Below are 17,727 nucleotides of genomic sequence, written 5' to 3'. Positions count from 1 at the left end.
CTGCTGGGTGAAATGAATGGAGGTGGCTCCTCTGACTACAGACATGGGGAGTGAGAGCCAGCAGATGTGATCAGCCCCGTATGTTTTCCCGGGCTTCCCAGCTCCCAGGTGTCCTGTCTCCACTCCAGCAGAGTAGCCTGCATGTGGAGCTCCGTTTCCAGCCTGGCAGGAGCTGGGAGGCAGGAGCCCAGGAGGCAGGAGACCGGGAGGCAGGAGTCTGGGAGACAGGAGCTTGGGAGGCAGGAGCCCAGGAGGCAGGAGACTGGAAGGCAGGATCCTGGGAGGCAGGAGCCCAGAGGCAGGAGCCCGGAGGCAGGAGCTCGGAAGGCAAGAGCCCGGGAGGCAGGAGCCCGGGAGGCAGGATCTGGGAGTCAGGACCCGGGAGGCAGGAACTGGGAGGCAGGCCTGCCTATCACATTCAGCAGCCTAGTCTGGTATAGTAGGGACCCAGGAAGTTCAGCTGAACTGAGCCGAAGGCTCTGGACTAGCTATTTCATGTTCCCCATGACCAGAGGTGCTCACTGCCACTTCCCATCCTAAGTTCAGCCTGTGCTGCTGAGGGCGGGGCCACCTGTCCTTAGGAGAAAGAGACTGACTCAGAACACCTCAGCCTATGACAGAGGCATTTGGCGGGGTCCCCAAGCCCTCAAGCATCCTTGTCTGCAACGGATTTTCATTTCTACTTCAGGGCAGTTATAGGCAAGACCTGAGGGAACTGCAGTCACCACAGCCAGCCGTACACTGGAGGCTCAAACCCAAGTGTGGTGGGCCTTTGCAGAGCCTAGGGTGAAGCATTCAAAGACTATGCTGACCCCCTCCCTCCACCAAGATGGAGAAGCAGGCAGGTCTGGGGCTGCTGGGATGCCCTGGGCTACTCTGGGCAGGCTGTGTGGGTCCCAGGCCTTTGCTAGCCTGTGAGACAGAGCCAGCTGATAGCATGTGCCCAGCATCATGGCTGGCCGAGAAATGACAAACACATGGTCCTGGTACCAAGAGCTTACAACTTACGTAGACAACCACCTTATAAAAGGCACCACAGGGATACAATGGGCAATCCAGGCAGAAAATTCACATCAAATTTATAATGTCCTTCCTTTCTCCCACAAATACTTATTGAGAGCCTACCATGTGCCAAATCAAAAGCTCCTGCCTCAAGAGGCTCCTGTATGTCCATGGGGAAGGCAATTACATTCTCCCTCCGTCCCATTGCCTTTGGACTGCTCACTGGCAGACAGGGTGCCCCCATCTCTGGGCAGGCCCCCAGTGCCCAGCAAGGGCTCCAATCAAGGCCTTCAGACTTGGGCCCCTCCTGCACCCTGGCCCTTACTCCTCTGCACACCCTGGTCCTGTCCCTGTCTTCAGAACACAGATCACTCCCTGATATGCTTTATCTATTACTTGTTCACTCCTCCCAAGCAGGCCAAGGTCCATGAAAGCAGAAACACATCTCTCTTCTCCACAGTTGCATTTCCTGTGTGCCAACAGGCACTTACTACATGCATGCTCCTTGAATGCCTAAGTCAATGTGGAACACGTACCTGTGATTGCTGGTACATCCTGCCTATGGCCTTTCATTCTTTTAACACTTCATTGAGACATAATTGATAAATAACATAAGCATGTACACGTTAGGTAAGTAACTTGATAATTTGGGATATACATATATACCCATGAAACCATTACCATCATTGAGCCAGTGAACATAATGAACACATCGATCATCCTGCCACCCTCTTCCCAACTCTGTATCCACCCCAGATCTTACTCAGTTCTCCTAGGCTCCGCTCAGACAAGCTTTCCTTCAGACCCTCTCCCACAAAGCAGGCACCTCCTGTCCCCAGGCCCATCTGTGTCCCTCACCAGACAGACTGGAAGTTCTATCTTACAATGCCCTGACCCACAACAGGTCCCAGTAAGTATGCACACAATATGCAAGTGGGGAGGGAGACACTGGTGACAGAAGGTGACTCTTGGTTCTCTGGGGGCAAAAGAAAATCACTCAAGTGGACTTGTGGTTGGGGGGTACGTTTCATTAAAGAGGGAGCTGGGGATCCCTGGGTGGCGCAGCGGTTTGGCGCCTGCCTTTGGCCCAGAGCGCGATCCTGGAGACCCGGGATCGAATCCCACATCAGGCTCCCGGTGCATGGAGCCTGCTTCTCCCTCTGCCTATGTCTCTGCCTCTCTCTCTCTCTCTCTGTGACTATCATAAATAAATAAAAATTAAAAAAAAAAAAAAAAAAAAAAAAAAAAAAAAAAAAAAGAGGGAGCTGACAGCCTTGCCTTGTACCTAGTTCCCTCCCACACCTCAGTGCTGGTCATCCCTCATCACGTTGGAGCATGGCGGCTCATCTTGTGGCCTTCCAGTGGGCCTGGTGGCTGGGCTCTACCATGACCAGGGCCCTGGGGTGGCAGGCATGCTACCTATTAGCATAAAGGCATTTCATAAGACTTTTTACTGCATCTTCTCCCCTGCCTTCCCCTTTCTCTTGGTTATAGAATATTAACTTAAAAAGCTAAATGCTACAGACACAGCCGAGGATCCATCTTCCCCCTGCAAGCCAAGGACTTGCAATGAGGGCAGACTAATTTTATTAACTTCAGGGGAACTTCAAAAAGCTTCAGGGGTTCCACGGCAGACTGCAACGACCCCAAAGTTGGTTTAAGTGCTACATAAACAAAAGCCTAGGGCTGGGGAAGCCGAGGGCTCCTGGCCCTTCTTGTTTATGTTCTCATCTGACCAAGTGGGCCAGCGTGCGGGCTGGCGGGCCCTGTAATCCTGCTGGTGTGTGGTGCCGGTCAGTTCACTGACCTACATTACCACAATATTTTTTTAAGCATCCGGAATAAGGAGAGGAGCGAATGGGCTTTTTCTGACCCTCTGAGGAGGGGCCTGAGGGGCAGTTTAGAAAGGATTCAAGTTCAAAGGGAGTGCCTCTGTCACTCCTGTTTTACGGCTTGGCCAGAAGGCATGACAGCACAGATTAGGTGTCATGTCCCACTAACTTCTGTGTCTTTGATTCAACCTGTAGGGCCAGGCAACATGGGTGAGAAGGCGGGCCTTTGGCACACTGCTGCAAACCCAGTGTGGTCTCAGGAATGTTGGCACTCCCTACTCCTGCCCACCGATGGCCTGCACTGTCATTCCCAGCATCCTGAGTGGATCCTTCCAGGAGTGGGAAGATGGCCTAGATGGGCACTATGGACACAAGCTGCTGAGGCAGTTAGAGAAGCTGGTAGCAAACTCCTCCTCCCTCAGACCATCCAGCCCTCTGCACTTTCTCTCCCCTCCCACCCTCAGCAGATGACAGCCACCTCCACATCATTAGTTAATTTTCAGAAAAGTGCTGTAGGGATTCAGCAAAGTGAAAGGACTTGCTCAAAGTCATGCATTCCAGCTTTCCCTGCATTCACCCCCACGGCAAGAGAGCAGAGGAGGTGGGGGTTTGGCAGCAGTGACTGAGCCCAGCCAGGGCATTTCCTACCCTCGGGACTCCTCCGAGTCATTCCATGACTGGCTGCACCCAAGCTGGCTTCCAAATCCAGCCCAGGGGCAGCAGAGCAGCCCTATCCCTGCCGGTCCCAGTTCCTGAAAGCCCCAAGCTATTGGAGGAGCCTATCTCAACTGCAGAGAGGGAAGACAGATGGAGCCTGGCCACTATATGCAGGAACTGAGGTGCGTCCCAAGCACCTGATTATCAAAGGAAGATCTGCCAGCCCAGTGGATGCAGTACACTTCATGGCTGTCAAGGGCTTCTGGTTTGCTCTGGGGCCAACTTGCTGCCAGCCCAAAATACACTGAGGGCCAGTGAGGCAAGCTGCTGACCAACCCCCCCCCTCCCCTGGGGCCTCCCCAGTTTCCTCATCCACAAAATGAGGCTGGAGTGAGTAAGCTTTCCTTTACCGATGGTTATGGGGCCAAGAGGCAAGTCACCCTTCTGGTAAGATTCCAGTACAGGCCATGTATGGGGACATGGGCGCACTGGAGACAAGAAAAGACTAAGAAAGAAGGCTAAGAGGATGAGGACCAGGTATGAGGGAAGACAGAAGGAGATGAGGCGATTAGCTGCAGCTAAGAACAGACTTGAATGCTATTGTCCAACATAGCTCTTAAGGTTTCACACAGAAGGGCCAATTCTGGAAGGAATGCCAAGCTCCTTCTTGTGCAGTGGGCCAGAGCCTGGGCTCTGGAACCAGCCTACTTGGGCTCAAAGCCCTGGTCTTGTGGTCTTGGAGACTCTGGCCCACGGCCTAACCACTGTGGGCCTTAGCTCCCCATCTACAAAGTGAGTTAAGAGAGTTATGGCAGGTTCACACAGAGCTGTCCCACACTTCCTAGGCAGGGGTTCTTCTTCCCTCAGGACCTACCCCACTGCACCACACACAGGAAGGTGGGGGGGGGTGCAGGAGCAGGTCCTGTGTCCCCAGCCCTACAGGGTGCCACACGCAGATGTGAGCCAGCCACAGAGCCTGGAAGGGGCAGGAACAAGGCCTATGTGTGGGTCTTGGCTCAGCAGCAATTTGTCTGCACCAGCTGCCCCAATTGGTGGTCCTGGAAGTCAGGAACTGGCCTAAATGTGTTTCTGCATCCCCAGAACAGGAGCCCTCCAGATATTCCTGGGGGTGGTGTGCTGAGAGAGGACTCACAGATGTCCAGTGTGAGTAACTTCATTCAAAGTCTGGCTAGAGAGAGGGATGGATGATGGCCCTTCTTGCTAGAGGCAGTGAGGCCAGCATCTCTGGGAAGCTTCTGGAAGACCTGGGGTCATTGTTTGTCCTGGGTGTTAGAGGGCAGGGCTGGAGGAAATGCATTTTCTCCGCCCTATTCATCTCTAGAATATGTGTGCATGCCCAGTGGTTGGGCTTGTCTCCAAGTTATAGATTCTTCCAGCTAAAAGAGAGACCTCAGAGATCGGACACCAGCACATCCAATGAGGAAAAACCTTCAGAGAACAAACAGTTGGAGGCTTTTCATTTTGAAATCAATCATTGTGACGTCAAACCAAAAGAAATGCATGTGGGACTTGTTCAGCAGGCCTTGCTCCTCGGAAACAATGCTGAACCTAGGCCAGCACAGCTACAACAATAACTCTAAGTGGGGACTTTCACTGTTTGCATGAATATTAGCCTTTAGTCACCAGAGAGTGAGTTCCCAAAGAGCAGTCACTGGTTGCGCATGGAAGCCCAGGACCTCGCTTATGCGCCGGGCAAGTCCCTACTGTCCCCAGCCTCTGAGTGGGGACCTGGCTGCCAGTGCACATAATTATGTCATTACATGTGTGTGTCTCTCTCAGGGCCCAGCTTCCATGATGAGGCTTGGGAACTGCCCAAGTTCTGAAGCGATGATTCTAATTCAAATTAGAGAACTGGCATCAAGCAAAGAGGGGCAGCCAGCTGTGCAGTGGGGCCCCAAGTTACTTGCTCAGTCGGCTGTGAGGAGGACTAAAGCAAGAGGAAGGGCTGGGGGGTTTGAGTCTAGACTGCGTTTTCCAGCAACAGGACTTTGGGCAAGGGACTTCCCTGATCTCAGTGTGTTCCTCTGAAAAGGCTGGGTTTTTTTTTGTTTGTTTGTTTTTTAGGGGTGTTGGCAAGAACAACTAAGACATACTTGGAAACCAAGAGATGGAGAGTTATCTAACTGAAGAAAAGCAGGGATGCTGACACCTACTCTGCACAGACTACATGCTGGCGGCTGCTCTTGGGACTCTGGTTCTCTCCCTTGTACCCTCTATCCTATAGCGAGATCTTCGCTGAGGACACAACCAGGGAAGGGATCCACAAGGCAAGAACTCAGAAGTTGCCTGGATCACCAATGAGGCTGGCACACAGGTGGTAATTCTCCCAGGGCACTTGACAGGCACCAGGATCGACAACTTCCCTAAGAGTCCCTGCAATGCTGCTGTTCTGGTGTCACCCATCCTTATTTGGCATCAGAAACATCACGCCCAGAGGATACCTTTTCTTCTTCCCCAGTTACAGGGCAATGGCTTGGTATGGCAGGGAGAGGGAGGCCCTGGAATGGCCTGCAAGGTAGGGCCGCTCCTCCACCAGCCACAGTGGGACTTTGGGCAGGCTTTATCACTTCTTTGAGCCTCACTGTTCTCTTCTGGGAAAACAGGGTGAACGTATCCACCTCCAATGTTATTATGAGAAGGGGCAAGGTTCCTAATGTGAAAGATTGCTTTAAGTGACAACCAACCTCACTGCAATCCGTGGTGTCAACCCAGGAAAGGAGAGCAGCTTTCAACCCATCTCATTTGGTCAAGTGAGTTGCAGAGGCCCAGTGAGGAGGTCCGGGGCAGGCCAGGCTCTGGGCATCACAGAAGGCGCCCACCCAAGGAGGCATCTGCCCACCTCTGTCCCAGGGGTGGGCAGGTCCCTCGCTCGTCCATAGCAAGCCACACGTCCCAGTTCCCTGCACCCTGTCAGCATGCTCTCCAGTGCCCTGGGCACATTTAACAAGCTTCCCTCCATGGTTCTGTCTTCCATCACTCAGGCACCGATTCAAGTAAAGCTGTCTGTCTGGGGCTCATAAGGAACCAAGGCACGGCTCGAAAAGGCAGTTATATTTTCATGGAGGAAAAAGGGGACATTTTAGTGAGCACTTGCTTCATGCCAGGCCCTGTCCTCGGCCCTCAGCAGTGTGATCTCATCAACTCCCCACTGCAGCTCCTTTACAGAAGAAATCAGTTCTGGGGATGGGGAGGGGGTGTTGGGGAAAGAGTGACTTGTCTATGGCCAAGCTGGGCCAATCCAGAGCCAGCTCTTTCCAGTGCCTTGACCCTGTGTCTGTATTCGACCAAAAAAGCAATCTTTAAAAGGAAGCTCACAGGCACTTCAGCAGCTGAGTAAGACTCTCCACTATCAGATGCTGACACTTGGAAGGGAGGGGAGGGGCTGAGGGCTTGGGCTAGGGCTGGAACACTAGGACAGCCATCTGATCTCCTTCTGCTTCAGGGGGTACCTCTGTTTTCTCAAGTAGCCTGGGAGCGGACACAGCCTTCAGCCTGCTGGATGGGGCCCAGGGCCGCAAGAGTTAGCAAAGTGGCCGCAGGGACCAGGTAGATCATAGTGCCACTTCCTCCAAGGGCTGGGGTCTGCTAGCTGGTCCCTGCTCAGGAAGGACCGCAGGGAGCCTGGGCTGGTCTGCAGCCTGGCCATAAGCTCTCCAGTGCCCTGGGCACATTTAACAAGCCATCAGCAGTGGAGTGGGGTGAGCCAAGAGCTGGGAGGCAGCAGTACTTTAGACTTCAAAGCCAGCCAGCACTCCTGGTGGCGTCTGCATGTTTACACTTCGTTGGGCTCATGCTGCAGGCTCCCTGGTCCAGCCCTAAGGCCTTCCCCATCCGGCACCAGGGTGCCAGAGCCAGGATGGTCGGCATGCCTGGCCTGATCCCACTGCAGGAGAGGTGTGGATGCCAGTGTCTTGCCACCACCCCAGCTGGGAACCCAGGCATTTGTGTCCTCAGGAAAGTCCAAGTATATAACAATGAAGAGAGCCAATGCTTAACAATGGCCTACTGTGCCAGGTATAGCACTCACCATTTTATATGTACTTGTCTCCCTGCCCCACACCAGCCCATGCAATAGGGAGCATAGCCCCTGTTTTTCCAGTAAGGACACTGAGGGAAAGAGACTCCCCCAAAGTCTCACACCTGTGCAGGGGGCCATCCAGCATCCCCTGGGGCCCTGGCTGGAACCCGAATTCCCTGTGCCTGCAGACACTGCCATACTTGGTCCACTCCTCTTCTCTCCTCTCCTCCAGCCCTGGTCACAAAGAGGCATCCCCTTGGTCCTGTGTGCCTGTCTCCTCAGCCTGCCACACCCTGAGACCCAACTTCACAATTAGTGGCAGGCCAGCCATGGTAGCTAAGGTGTGAGTATTGTCTTTACCTTGGCCATGAGGTTGGCCCAAAGGGATTTTTGAGTAAGAGCTGGTGGGACCACCTTTGTTTAGGAGAAAACGATGTGGTTGGAACTGTGTAAGCAAGCTACTGGGGCAAGGCGGGAGGTGAGGAGGGCCCTTGGGGTGTGGCAGCAGGCGGAGGTGTGAAGTGGAGCACGGCAGGGCAGGCAGCACAGAGTACTCTGTGTCCTCCGCCAGGAGCTCTTGTCCGCCCCACCTTCTCCCATGCAATTGTTACACATGAGGAAACCGCCCCACACTAAGTAGCTTCAGTGAAGCCAGACCACTCAACTCAGCCTGGGGTACCCAGGCTCAGAATGAGACAAGGTTGGGGACCTTGAGTGGATACCCACTTTGTAGGCTGCCCTGGCTGATCCTCCTCCAGGGATTTCTCCCGCACAATCGGAACCAAGCCCCAGCCTCCCCCAGCCCCCAACCTGCGTTGCCTGCTCTGCTGGCAACTTTAGTGGTCCGGCCTACCTACACACTGGAGCTTTCCCATCCCTCAGGGGCTGGGTGCTCCCGGGCTGAGGGCCCTTTTCCAGACTGTGCCTCTGCAGAGACAGTGCCTAGCCCTGGGGACCCCCCTCACCCCACACGTCTGACCGGTCACAAGGCACAGCTCAAAGGTCACACTAGCTCTTTGTGCTTTCCCCTTAGCGGACCCCCTCCCCCACCTCAGTGGAGTCCTGCTCCCTTAGGCCCTCTTGTATGTGGGTCTGTCCTCCACAGGAAGGCCACCTTTCCCATGACCCTCGGCCCAGCTCACTGAGAGGAGCAGCGGGTCTGAATCTGCACAAGGCCGCAATGAAGGGCCCTCTGGAGTGGGGCTTAGCTGCTCTGCCCCAGTTCAGAAACCCTCTCCACCCCCCCTTCACTTTGCCAAACCTCTGTACACCTGTGAAGAAAGAGCCTTTACCTAATTGCTTTCTTGAAATACCTGTGCTTAAAGGGAAACTGCACATGGTACCTGTGAGAGACAAGAGTCGCCATAAACAGGAACCTGACGGTAAAGTAAATACAATTAAAAGAATGAATTGGATGCTAGTCACAGACTGTTGCTACTGGAAGGACCTACCTTGGGCCTGTTTTCTGACTGTTCAAAAAGCAGACTGGCACGGAACAGAGGCGTGTTAAAGTCACCTTCAAGGGAATCTAAGGCTTCCTTTGCGATGTAATCAAGGGACCACAAAAAAGTCCACACACACACACAAAAACCCCGAAGAAAGAGAAAATTACTAAGGGGTTCTACATTATATAACAGTATGAGGAAGAGCCTTAGCCAAATGAACAGCAACTTACTGCTTGCAAATTTCCAAGCTGCGAACACATGAAAAAATGAGCAAATGCACACACACATCTACGTATCTATATCTATTCTTCACTTATAATTTTAACAGTTTGTGACTTCTACTTGTAAAAATCTACTAGAGGGGATCCCTGGGTGGCTCAACGGTTAAGCGCCTGCCTTCAGCCCAGGGCGTGATCCTGGAGTCCCGGGATCGAGTCCCACATCAGGCTCCCTGCATGGAGCTTGCTTCTTCCTCTGCCTGTGTTTCTGCCTCTCTCTCTCTCTGTCTCTCATGAATAAATAAATAAAATCTTTAAAAAAAAAATCTACTAGAGTTTTCTCTGTGGCCACGGGTACAACTAGAATCTAAGTCCCACGAGGACAGGGATTTTGTCTCTCTTATTTATTGTTATCCCCAGCCCTGAAAACAGCACATAGGTATTCTATAAATATTTTTCAAATGAATGTCCCACAGGAAAAAAAGAGAAAGTGTATTCTCTCTGTTTCTATCTAGAAGTCAAGTGTAGCCTTGTGTTACACCCCTGTGTCCTTATCTGCTGTTTAGTGGGCCTGTTCAATTCTGGAATCTGCATTCTAAAGTGCCCACTATAATTATGACTCCACTTATTACCAACTTTTCCTTGGATTTCTAACATTTTGTTTTTATAGGTTTGGTAGGTGCAAGTTCGTAACCACACCCTTTATCATTACATGATGCTTCTCTTTATCCTGGTGAATATTTTTGTCTAAATTAATATTACCATTCATACTTTCCTTTTATATTCAGTCACCTGACATTTCTCTGCCCCTCCTTTTATTCCTAATCTTCGGTCACCATTGTGTGTTTCCAACAAATAGCATATAACTGGAGGATTTTGTGTTTTAATCCAACCTATCAGTCTGTATTACGCAGGAGAATTTGGCCATTCATGTTTAGTATAATGACTATTTACTCTTGTTCCTTTTATTTTTGTGATTATTTATGAACAATGTTTTTGTTTCCCTCATTTTTGTTGGTTTAAATTCATTCCAATTTTTCCTTTGTGTGTGTGGAGGTGCTATGCTTTCCCGTTCCATTCATAGTTTCTTCCCCCTTCTCTGTGTTTATAATCTTAGACAAATTTCTATATTTTTACTTGAAAACAGGATACTAAGAATCTCCCCCATCACCATGGGCTCTAATTCCCTTTCCCAAGCCATCTCCCTAGAAAGACTAGCCCTTTAGAACACCTTCACTTCTCTTCCTTGCCCCTCTGAGGTGAGACCTCTGGAGCATATCTTTTTTTTTTTTTTAATTTTTTTTTTTAATTTATTTATGATAGTCACACACAGAGAGAGAGAGAGAGAGGCAGAGACACAGGCAGAGGGAGAAGCAGGCTCCATGCACCGGGAGCCCGACATGGGATTCGATCCCGGGTCTCCAGGATCGCGCCCTGGGCCAAAGGCAGGCGCCAAATCGCTGCGCCACCCAGGGATCCCTCTCTGGAGCATATCTGTTAGCAAAGCTCCCTTCCCAGGACCTAATTCCTGAGGAATGAAGACAAAGTTGAGAACTTGTGGTTGTAGATGGTGATTAGACTTTTCCTTGCAGGATGCTTAGTCTGTTTCAAGAGTCCTATTTACCATTTAGATCAGGGGAGGACACACTATAGCTAGGGGTCCAAGTTCTGCCCAGTATCTGTTTTTATATGGCCTTCGAGCTAAGAAGGTTCTTCTAATTTCTAATGGATTGAAAAACATCAAAAGAATAGTATTTCATGATACATGAAAACTGTAAGCAATTCAAATTTCAGTGTCCATCAGTAAGGTTTTACTGGCACCCCACCACAACTACTTGCTTCTACCTTGACTATGGCTGCTTTTGTGCCACAGTGGCAAAGGTGAGCAGTTGTGACAGAGACCGGGTAGTACTGGGTACCGTAACTCTGGGACGGTTCCACAGCACCTCACCCAGCCATATGTTCTATTTATTCATTTTTATTACCAGTGCATAGGTACCATGTCAAAATAGGAAAAGTGGACTTTTAATGTCACACTTTTAATGCTCAGTGACATGCAGATTATTATTTTATTGAACTACATGGCAAAGTTCTGTGTTTGTTATTGGCTGTGTTAATAAAATACAGCATACACTGACATCATACTATTCTCAGCTCACAGAAAAAAAAAAGAGATGATTTCAAGCAGCACATCTCATCATATCAGAATTTCTTCACAAAAGAAAACAGAGAGAGAGAGAGAGAGAGAGAGAATAGGCTACAAAGTAAGTTTCCAAGTGGTTCATTTGTTAGCCAAGCAAGGAAAGCCATTTACTGGTGGTAAGTTAAATAAATTGTGTTTGATTACAGTAGCTAAAAAAAGTATCCAGAGAAGAAAAGCTTGCTTAAGATGATTAGATTTGGGCCAAGACCAATTGCTTGGATGTGGCCCATAGGCCACCGACACTCTGGGTGACACCATTGAGTGAAGCCACTTCTGCAGGGGAACTTGACCCATCCTCCAGTGTGAGCAAATGAAGCACAAAAGTAAGAGAAAACCCCGGGGAAGGCTAATGGCTGGCCTCGTTATGTGCCAGGTACTATCCTCAGCAGTTTGTATTTATTTCACTGTTATATTCTTTCTAGAACTTACTACTACCTGAAAGCATCTAAGGTACTAATCCTTGTCAGTCTCTCCTGCGAGAACAAGAACTCTGTCCGCCTTGCTGCCTGGCACACACAGAAGCTAGGTAAACATCTGGACGTATGGATGAATAATGTCTTTTAGGCAATGGGCTCAGAAGCACTATGTGCCTTAAGTCTGTCCAGATGGAAAGTGTCCATTCAACATATATCCATATAGGGCTGGACCTTCCTTGTTTATAAATGGAGGATGTCTTGGAGGCCCAAGCTGAGCTCCCAGAAAGTGACTGTGTTTGTAGAGCAGACACAAGGAGTCTGCTCAGATTCATGGAGCAGGGGCTGGGAGTTGGTTTGCCATGGTGGTGAAGAACCTGCCCAGGAGACTGGATTTAACCTTTTCTTTTTTTTTTAAAAGGTTTTATTTACTCATGAGAGACACACAGAGAGAGACATAGGCAGAGGGAGAAACCGGGTCCCCGTGGGTAGCCTGATGCAGGCCTTGATCCCAGGACCCCAGGATCATGCCCTGAGCCGAAAGGCAGAAGCTCAACCACTGAGCCACCCAGACATCTTTGAATTTAACCTTTTCAAGATGACTTGGGCTCCTGGAGATGTCTTTATATGGAAGTATGCCTTGGGGTGGGGTGGTAGCTTCAAAATGTCTAGCAATTTTCAGAGGCAGGCAGCTGGGGCAAGATCAGCACTGGGGACTCCCTGCCCTGGTCAACCACACCCAGCAGCCGGCATGACTCTTAGTTCCCTCCCCAAATGCCATTTGCACCAGTCCAGGGTGGCTCTTGACAGAGACCAGGGGATTGTCCCTGTGCTTCAGAGAGGGGCAATGAAGTCCTGGAGAAAGGACTGGAATATCATTCTGCCCCAAGCTCCAGGATTTATTATTCTGACTCTAAGGGCTTAAAAATTAATAATAATAAAAGAACAAGTGCAGAATAGGAGCCAAGCACTGATCTCACAACCTTCATGCACTCCCCAACTGGCCCACATCTCACCCCCTGGTGCAGAGCTGTGGAATTCCTTGGACCTGCCCACATCTCCACACCAGGAGGTTGGTCAGGCTGAGACTGAAGCCCAGGCTGGCACATTTGACCAGTCTGCCACATGGCAAAGGCTGTGGCCAATCAAGTGTTCCGAAAATCTCTGTGCACTCTGGGTCTTGCTCAAAGCAAAGAGGGCTGCCCACTGGAATAAGCCTGGCCTTCTACTGTGAGCTGTACTAGGAAATCTTCCTGCCTCCCCTGAGCTAGACTGAACTCTTATATATAAAGCCATTTTACCTGTGAGGTGGAGACTGCTCCTCAAAGGAATGAGGATATTGAAATAAAAGGGCTGCCCAAGGCATACAGCTGTTACATGGCACAGCCAGGATCTGAGCCCAGTGTGCGTGACCCCCAAGTTCTATGCTTACCAACCTTACCAGGAAGAAAAGTCTCCCACCAAAGAGACTCCAGCTTCTTGAGAGCACACTAGCCTCTCAACTCACTGGGCAAGAATCTACCAGATTTGCTAGAAAGAAAAGGGCTCAGAGGTCATCAGTGCTGGGTTCAAATCCTGACTTGGCCATCCTGTGATGTGGGTGGGTCGTGTTACATCTCTTGAGCTGGTTTCCTGTGTGGCTGCCTTTGCAGAGGGGCCCTGAGGGCCTGAGGTCAGAGCAGGGAAACTCGCTTTTTTTTTTTAAAGTAATTTTTTGTGTTGTCTGAATTATTTTTTTTACCATGTGCATATATTACTTTCCCCAAATTCTTACATATAATTATAGAAGGGAGAAAGTGATCTATTTAATAATTTCAAAAAAAATACATAGGAAAAGTAATAACCTCCTCCTTGAATTTTTATAAGGATTCAAAATAATGTAAGCAGCTAACAATGGCACACAGTAGGTGTTGAATAAACAGAGCAGGGATGGGGTGCAGGGAGGCAGGAGGCAGGTGTATTCCTGCCCCTGGGCCCAGAAGGGAAACAGGACAAGTATCCATTCAGTTAGAGCCTTAAAGAGCTGGTAGGAGGAACCTGGGTGCCTGCGCCCTGTCCTTCCTTGCAGGATTCCAGTCTCAGGACCCCTCCACACACATCCATAGCCCCACCTGAAGCAGTCCCTGGTTGGAAAGAGCCTTTCTGCTCAGGGTTTCTATGTGGGATCTGTTCACTGCAAGTCTATGGCTCTTATGCCTCTACTTCTGGCCTCCCTGGACTAAGCAGAAAAGGGCTGTGGCCTCAGGAATGCCCCAGATTGGTGGCAGGGCCTGGGTCAGCACGTCTCCTGGGCCCTCCCCATTGCCCTTAGGAAGCAAGAGGCATTCAATAGTATGTTTATTTGCTCCTCACAAACACACACTCCTCATTCTCAAAGGGAGTAACTGCTGCTCCACCACCAAGAGGCCTGTGTGAGGCAATTAGACCTGTGAACTTACCAAGTAGGACATTACTCTATGACAGATATTTCACCAGAGAATAATTATGCTTCATAATACTGCTAATAAATCAAGCTAGAGGAACGAGTGACATGCACTTTATCACCTTCGTCTTCAATCAGCATCTTGGGGCTGGCCCCAGGCTGATGGAACCTTTGAGTGGTCCCCATAGTCAGACCTTGACCTCTCCTGGAGGTGCTGGGAGTTTGGGCTACCGCTCTGTGGATGAGGAAACCAACATTCAAAGGGGGGCAGATAAAAAAAAAACAACAAAGGGGGGCAGATGGCAAAGAGCAGAGGATGCAGACATGGCTTCAGCTTTGGGACTCCAGCAGCAACGCAGGGTGACCATGCTGCCCAGCAACGCAGGCTGACCGTGCTTGCCTGAGGGGGCAAGGTTGGCCTTGGAGTGGGAGGCTTGAGCTTATAAAACTACGGGATCCTGAGTTTTAGACGCACTGTGAGTGGGCAAGTAAGAAACTTCTACTAAGTCCCCCACCAGAGGGCAGGTCTTAATACAGGCAAGATAGGAAAGGAACTGGGCCTGAGCACCAGGATGAATCCTGAGACAGGGAGGAGGGGAGTGTGAGTTTCTGAAGTGACAGAGTTCCAGAGGAGAAACGTGGGGATCTGAGAGCGGAAGGAGATGGTGGGGGATGGCAGTGGAAAACCCTGTCCACAGCTGGGTGCCCAAGGCCCTGATACTTTCTCCTGAGTGCCTACTAGATAAAGGTCAGACCCCATGCCCGAGCCTATGCTGATGCAGGCAGGGTGCTGCATGGGGGAGGGGTAACCCTCATCTTGCTATCTAACGAACAAAACTGCAGCTCTGCTGAGGGCCTCAGGGCAGAACCCACTATAGCCTAAGCCTCCCAACACTGGGGTCTCAGCACTGCCATGCTCACCTGGCTCAGAGACAAGTCCCAGGAACACCCACAGCCACCCTTGCCCCTCGGGGACCCACATTCAGGGAGTGAGGTTTGGACAGAGGTTTGGACATTCTCCACCCATCTCTTGGAGGCCCAGGAGGCAGGGATTCCCACTGAGATCAACAATGATAGATACAGAGGGTAGGCGGGGCCCACCTGACAGAAGGCAATCTCAGGACTTCAGGACCCCTTAAGGCTCTAGGCTATTCCATTTGCCTACCCTCACGAAAGGACTGTGAACCAGAGGAAGCCAGCAGGCCGGCCTCTCCCACTGTTTCACCTTCCCATACCTTCCAACCTCTTGCCCTCTGGCATCTCCCACCACCATCATCCTTCACCCTTCCCCCTCCCCACAGGCCAAGGACATGGTTGGCCGGGCCTGCCCTGCACTGACCAGCCATGCTCCCTCCTTTAATATGACTGGATTGGGGGCAAACCCAGCAGCCACCTTGCCTGATGGAGGCTCAGCCCCCACTGCGGCCATGAGAGCGAGGGGCTGGTTATCAGGCTGTGAGGTGCAAGGCCCAGCTTCTTATCTGAAACTCAAAGAGGCTACTAATACCACTGGCTTCTGGCCCAGGTGAAATGCTGCTGTCTGAAACTAGTTTGTGTGAGGGACCAGGGCTGCTCTGCCCTATATAGGCCACCTCTATTACCAAGGTGAGGGCAGGGATGGCTGGTTGGAGATAGGTGCAGTGGAGCTCCCCTGCCTTGGTTTAGGCCCCGTCTCTGTTGGCTGAGGGCTACCACTCGGCTACTCTGGGCCTCAGTTTCTTTGTTTGAAAACCTCAGAAGTTGGGACGAGAAGGCCTATAAGGTCTTCCTATTGGTTCTCATCACGGACCCCAATGGTGTCCATCCCAGCCACCTGAGCCTGACAAGGAAGGGTGATGGGTGGAGGAACTGCTTACCCGCTCTACAAGGCCATGTTTGTGCTTGAGCTTATACACGTTCAGCCTGGGCAAGAAGCTCTCGGCATAGTCCTTGCCCTCCAGCCCATGGAGCAGGACGCCGTGGAAGGCAAGACGGCACGTGTTGGCATGAATGTCTGCATCTAGCCTGGAGCCAATCACCAGGCACAGCCGAGGGCAGGTGACAGGCTTCTCAAACTCCACGAGGGCCCACTGCTGCCGAGGACAGCGGCTTTCTGTGGCCTGGCCCGTCTTCTTGTCTGCCTCACCACTGTCTGTCACTGCTGGTGCCAAATCCTTATCTAGATACTGCTCCTGGAAGAGGTATTCTTGAGAGAAGTCGAAGGAGTCCAGCACAGGCTCGTGGTCAAAGTTATCAGGGGCAGGGCTGAAGAACATCAACCGGCCCATGACTGTCTCATGGCCCACTGTGATGTGGAACTTGGCTTTGGTCTGCAGGGGCCCTCGGAAATATTGGATCTTCTCCACAGAGATGATGGCCGCGTGGACAGTGTGCAGGGACTCCGGAGCACACACCAGGCCACGCTCCAGCAGCTTGGGGTCAAATTGAGTGACGCAGATGCCCAGCCGGTCTCCCTGCATGGCTGACATGACAGGCATGTGAAACATCTGCATGGACTTCACCTTCTTCACCACCTGGTGGGTAGCAAAAGAGAAAGCTCATGAAACAAAGAGCCTTGAGGCTGGGGTGGGGAGTGGCTCCAGCCAGAGAAGTCCTATCTCAGCGCTGCCAACACTTACCTGGCACCCGGCATGCCAGCCCAGAAGAGTTCTGGGGCAGTCAGACTCCCCTTGGCCAGAGCAAGCTCCACCTGCAAACATGTGGCCCACAGGGCGCCCTAGTCCAGGATGTAGGTGGTGGTCATAGCAATCGAATCCTGAGCTACCTCCTTAGTTCCTTCTGTCCTAGTCCCTGTTCCACCCCAGACTCCATTCCAGCATTTTCTTGCCTTGAACCCTCTGTATAGGCTTGCCATCACATCCAGAATGGCCCCACAGGTCCTCAGCCTGCCAAGCTATGGCCATTTGTCCTTGAAAGCCCAGGCCAGACTCCTGTGGCACTACTATGGGCTCTCACAGGCTGCTCTAGAAAGTCTACCCCCAGTGGGCAGGATCTACCCCCTTCTCTTTAGTGCTACCCCAGCCCCTCTGAGTCATACACAGCCTGCTCTGCTGTCAGTGCCTGTCTGCCTATGGGCCCTATGGAAGCCCATAGGCTTCTCCAGGGCAGGCCACTCTTTACTCACAGGACACAGTCCTGAGTGTGCCAAAGACTGTTCTGGGAGTAGGAATAGAGTGAGAAACAGCAACAAAACTGCAAATATGTTAACATCAACTAAGTTTGTATTGATATAATTCATATATAAAACCTCATATGTAAATACATAACATAATTATATGAGCATATTATATATACCTTGTTGTATCACATATAATATGTGTATCATTTATAACATATAGAGAAGGCCTAGCATTTGGGGGAGGGTCTGGCTTCTTAGAGTGGTGGTCAAGGAAGACTTCTGTGGAGGGTCTTCTCAGCTAAGACCCTCTAGAAGTCGTGTGAAGATCCAAAAAAAGAGAGTTCTGAAGGGAAGCTGATGAGTGTATAGGCCCAGGAT

The 17,727-nt window shown here is 51.0% G+C and overlaps 1 protein-coding gene across 10 annotated transcripts in view; it reads right to left on the bottom strand.

Annotated features, from left to right (window-relative positions):
* EEFSEC (eukaryotic elongation factor, selenocysteine-tRNA specific) overlaps positions 1 to 17,727 on the bottom strand; it is a 266,239-nt gene that overhangs the window by 48,016 nt on the left and 200,496 nt on the right. For all 10 annotated transcript variants that reach the window (XM_025448186.3, XM_035702466.2, XM_025448145.3 and 7 more), the window contains one exon: positions 16,088 to 16,744. In XM_025448186.3, the coding sequence (XP_025303971.1) occupies positions 16,088 to 16,744 (657 nt within the window). The remainder of the gene's footprint in view (positions 1 to 16,087; positions 16,745 to 17,727) is intronic.

Source organism: Canis lupus, chromosome 20 (genome assembly GCF_003254725.2).
Source record: "Canis lupus dingo isolate Sandy chromosome 20, ASM325472v2, whole genome shotgun sequence".
Lineage (NCBI taxonomy): Eukaryota > Metazoa > Chordata > Mammalia > Carnivora > Canidae > Canis > Canis lupus.
Note: the sequence above shows the minus strand (reverse complement) of the source record. Positions and strands in the feature narration are given on the sequence as shown.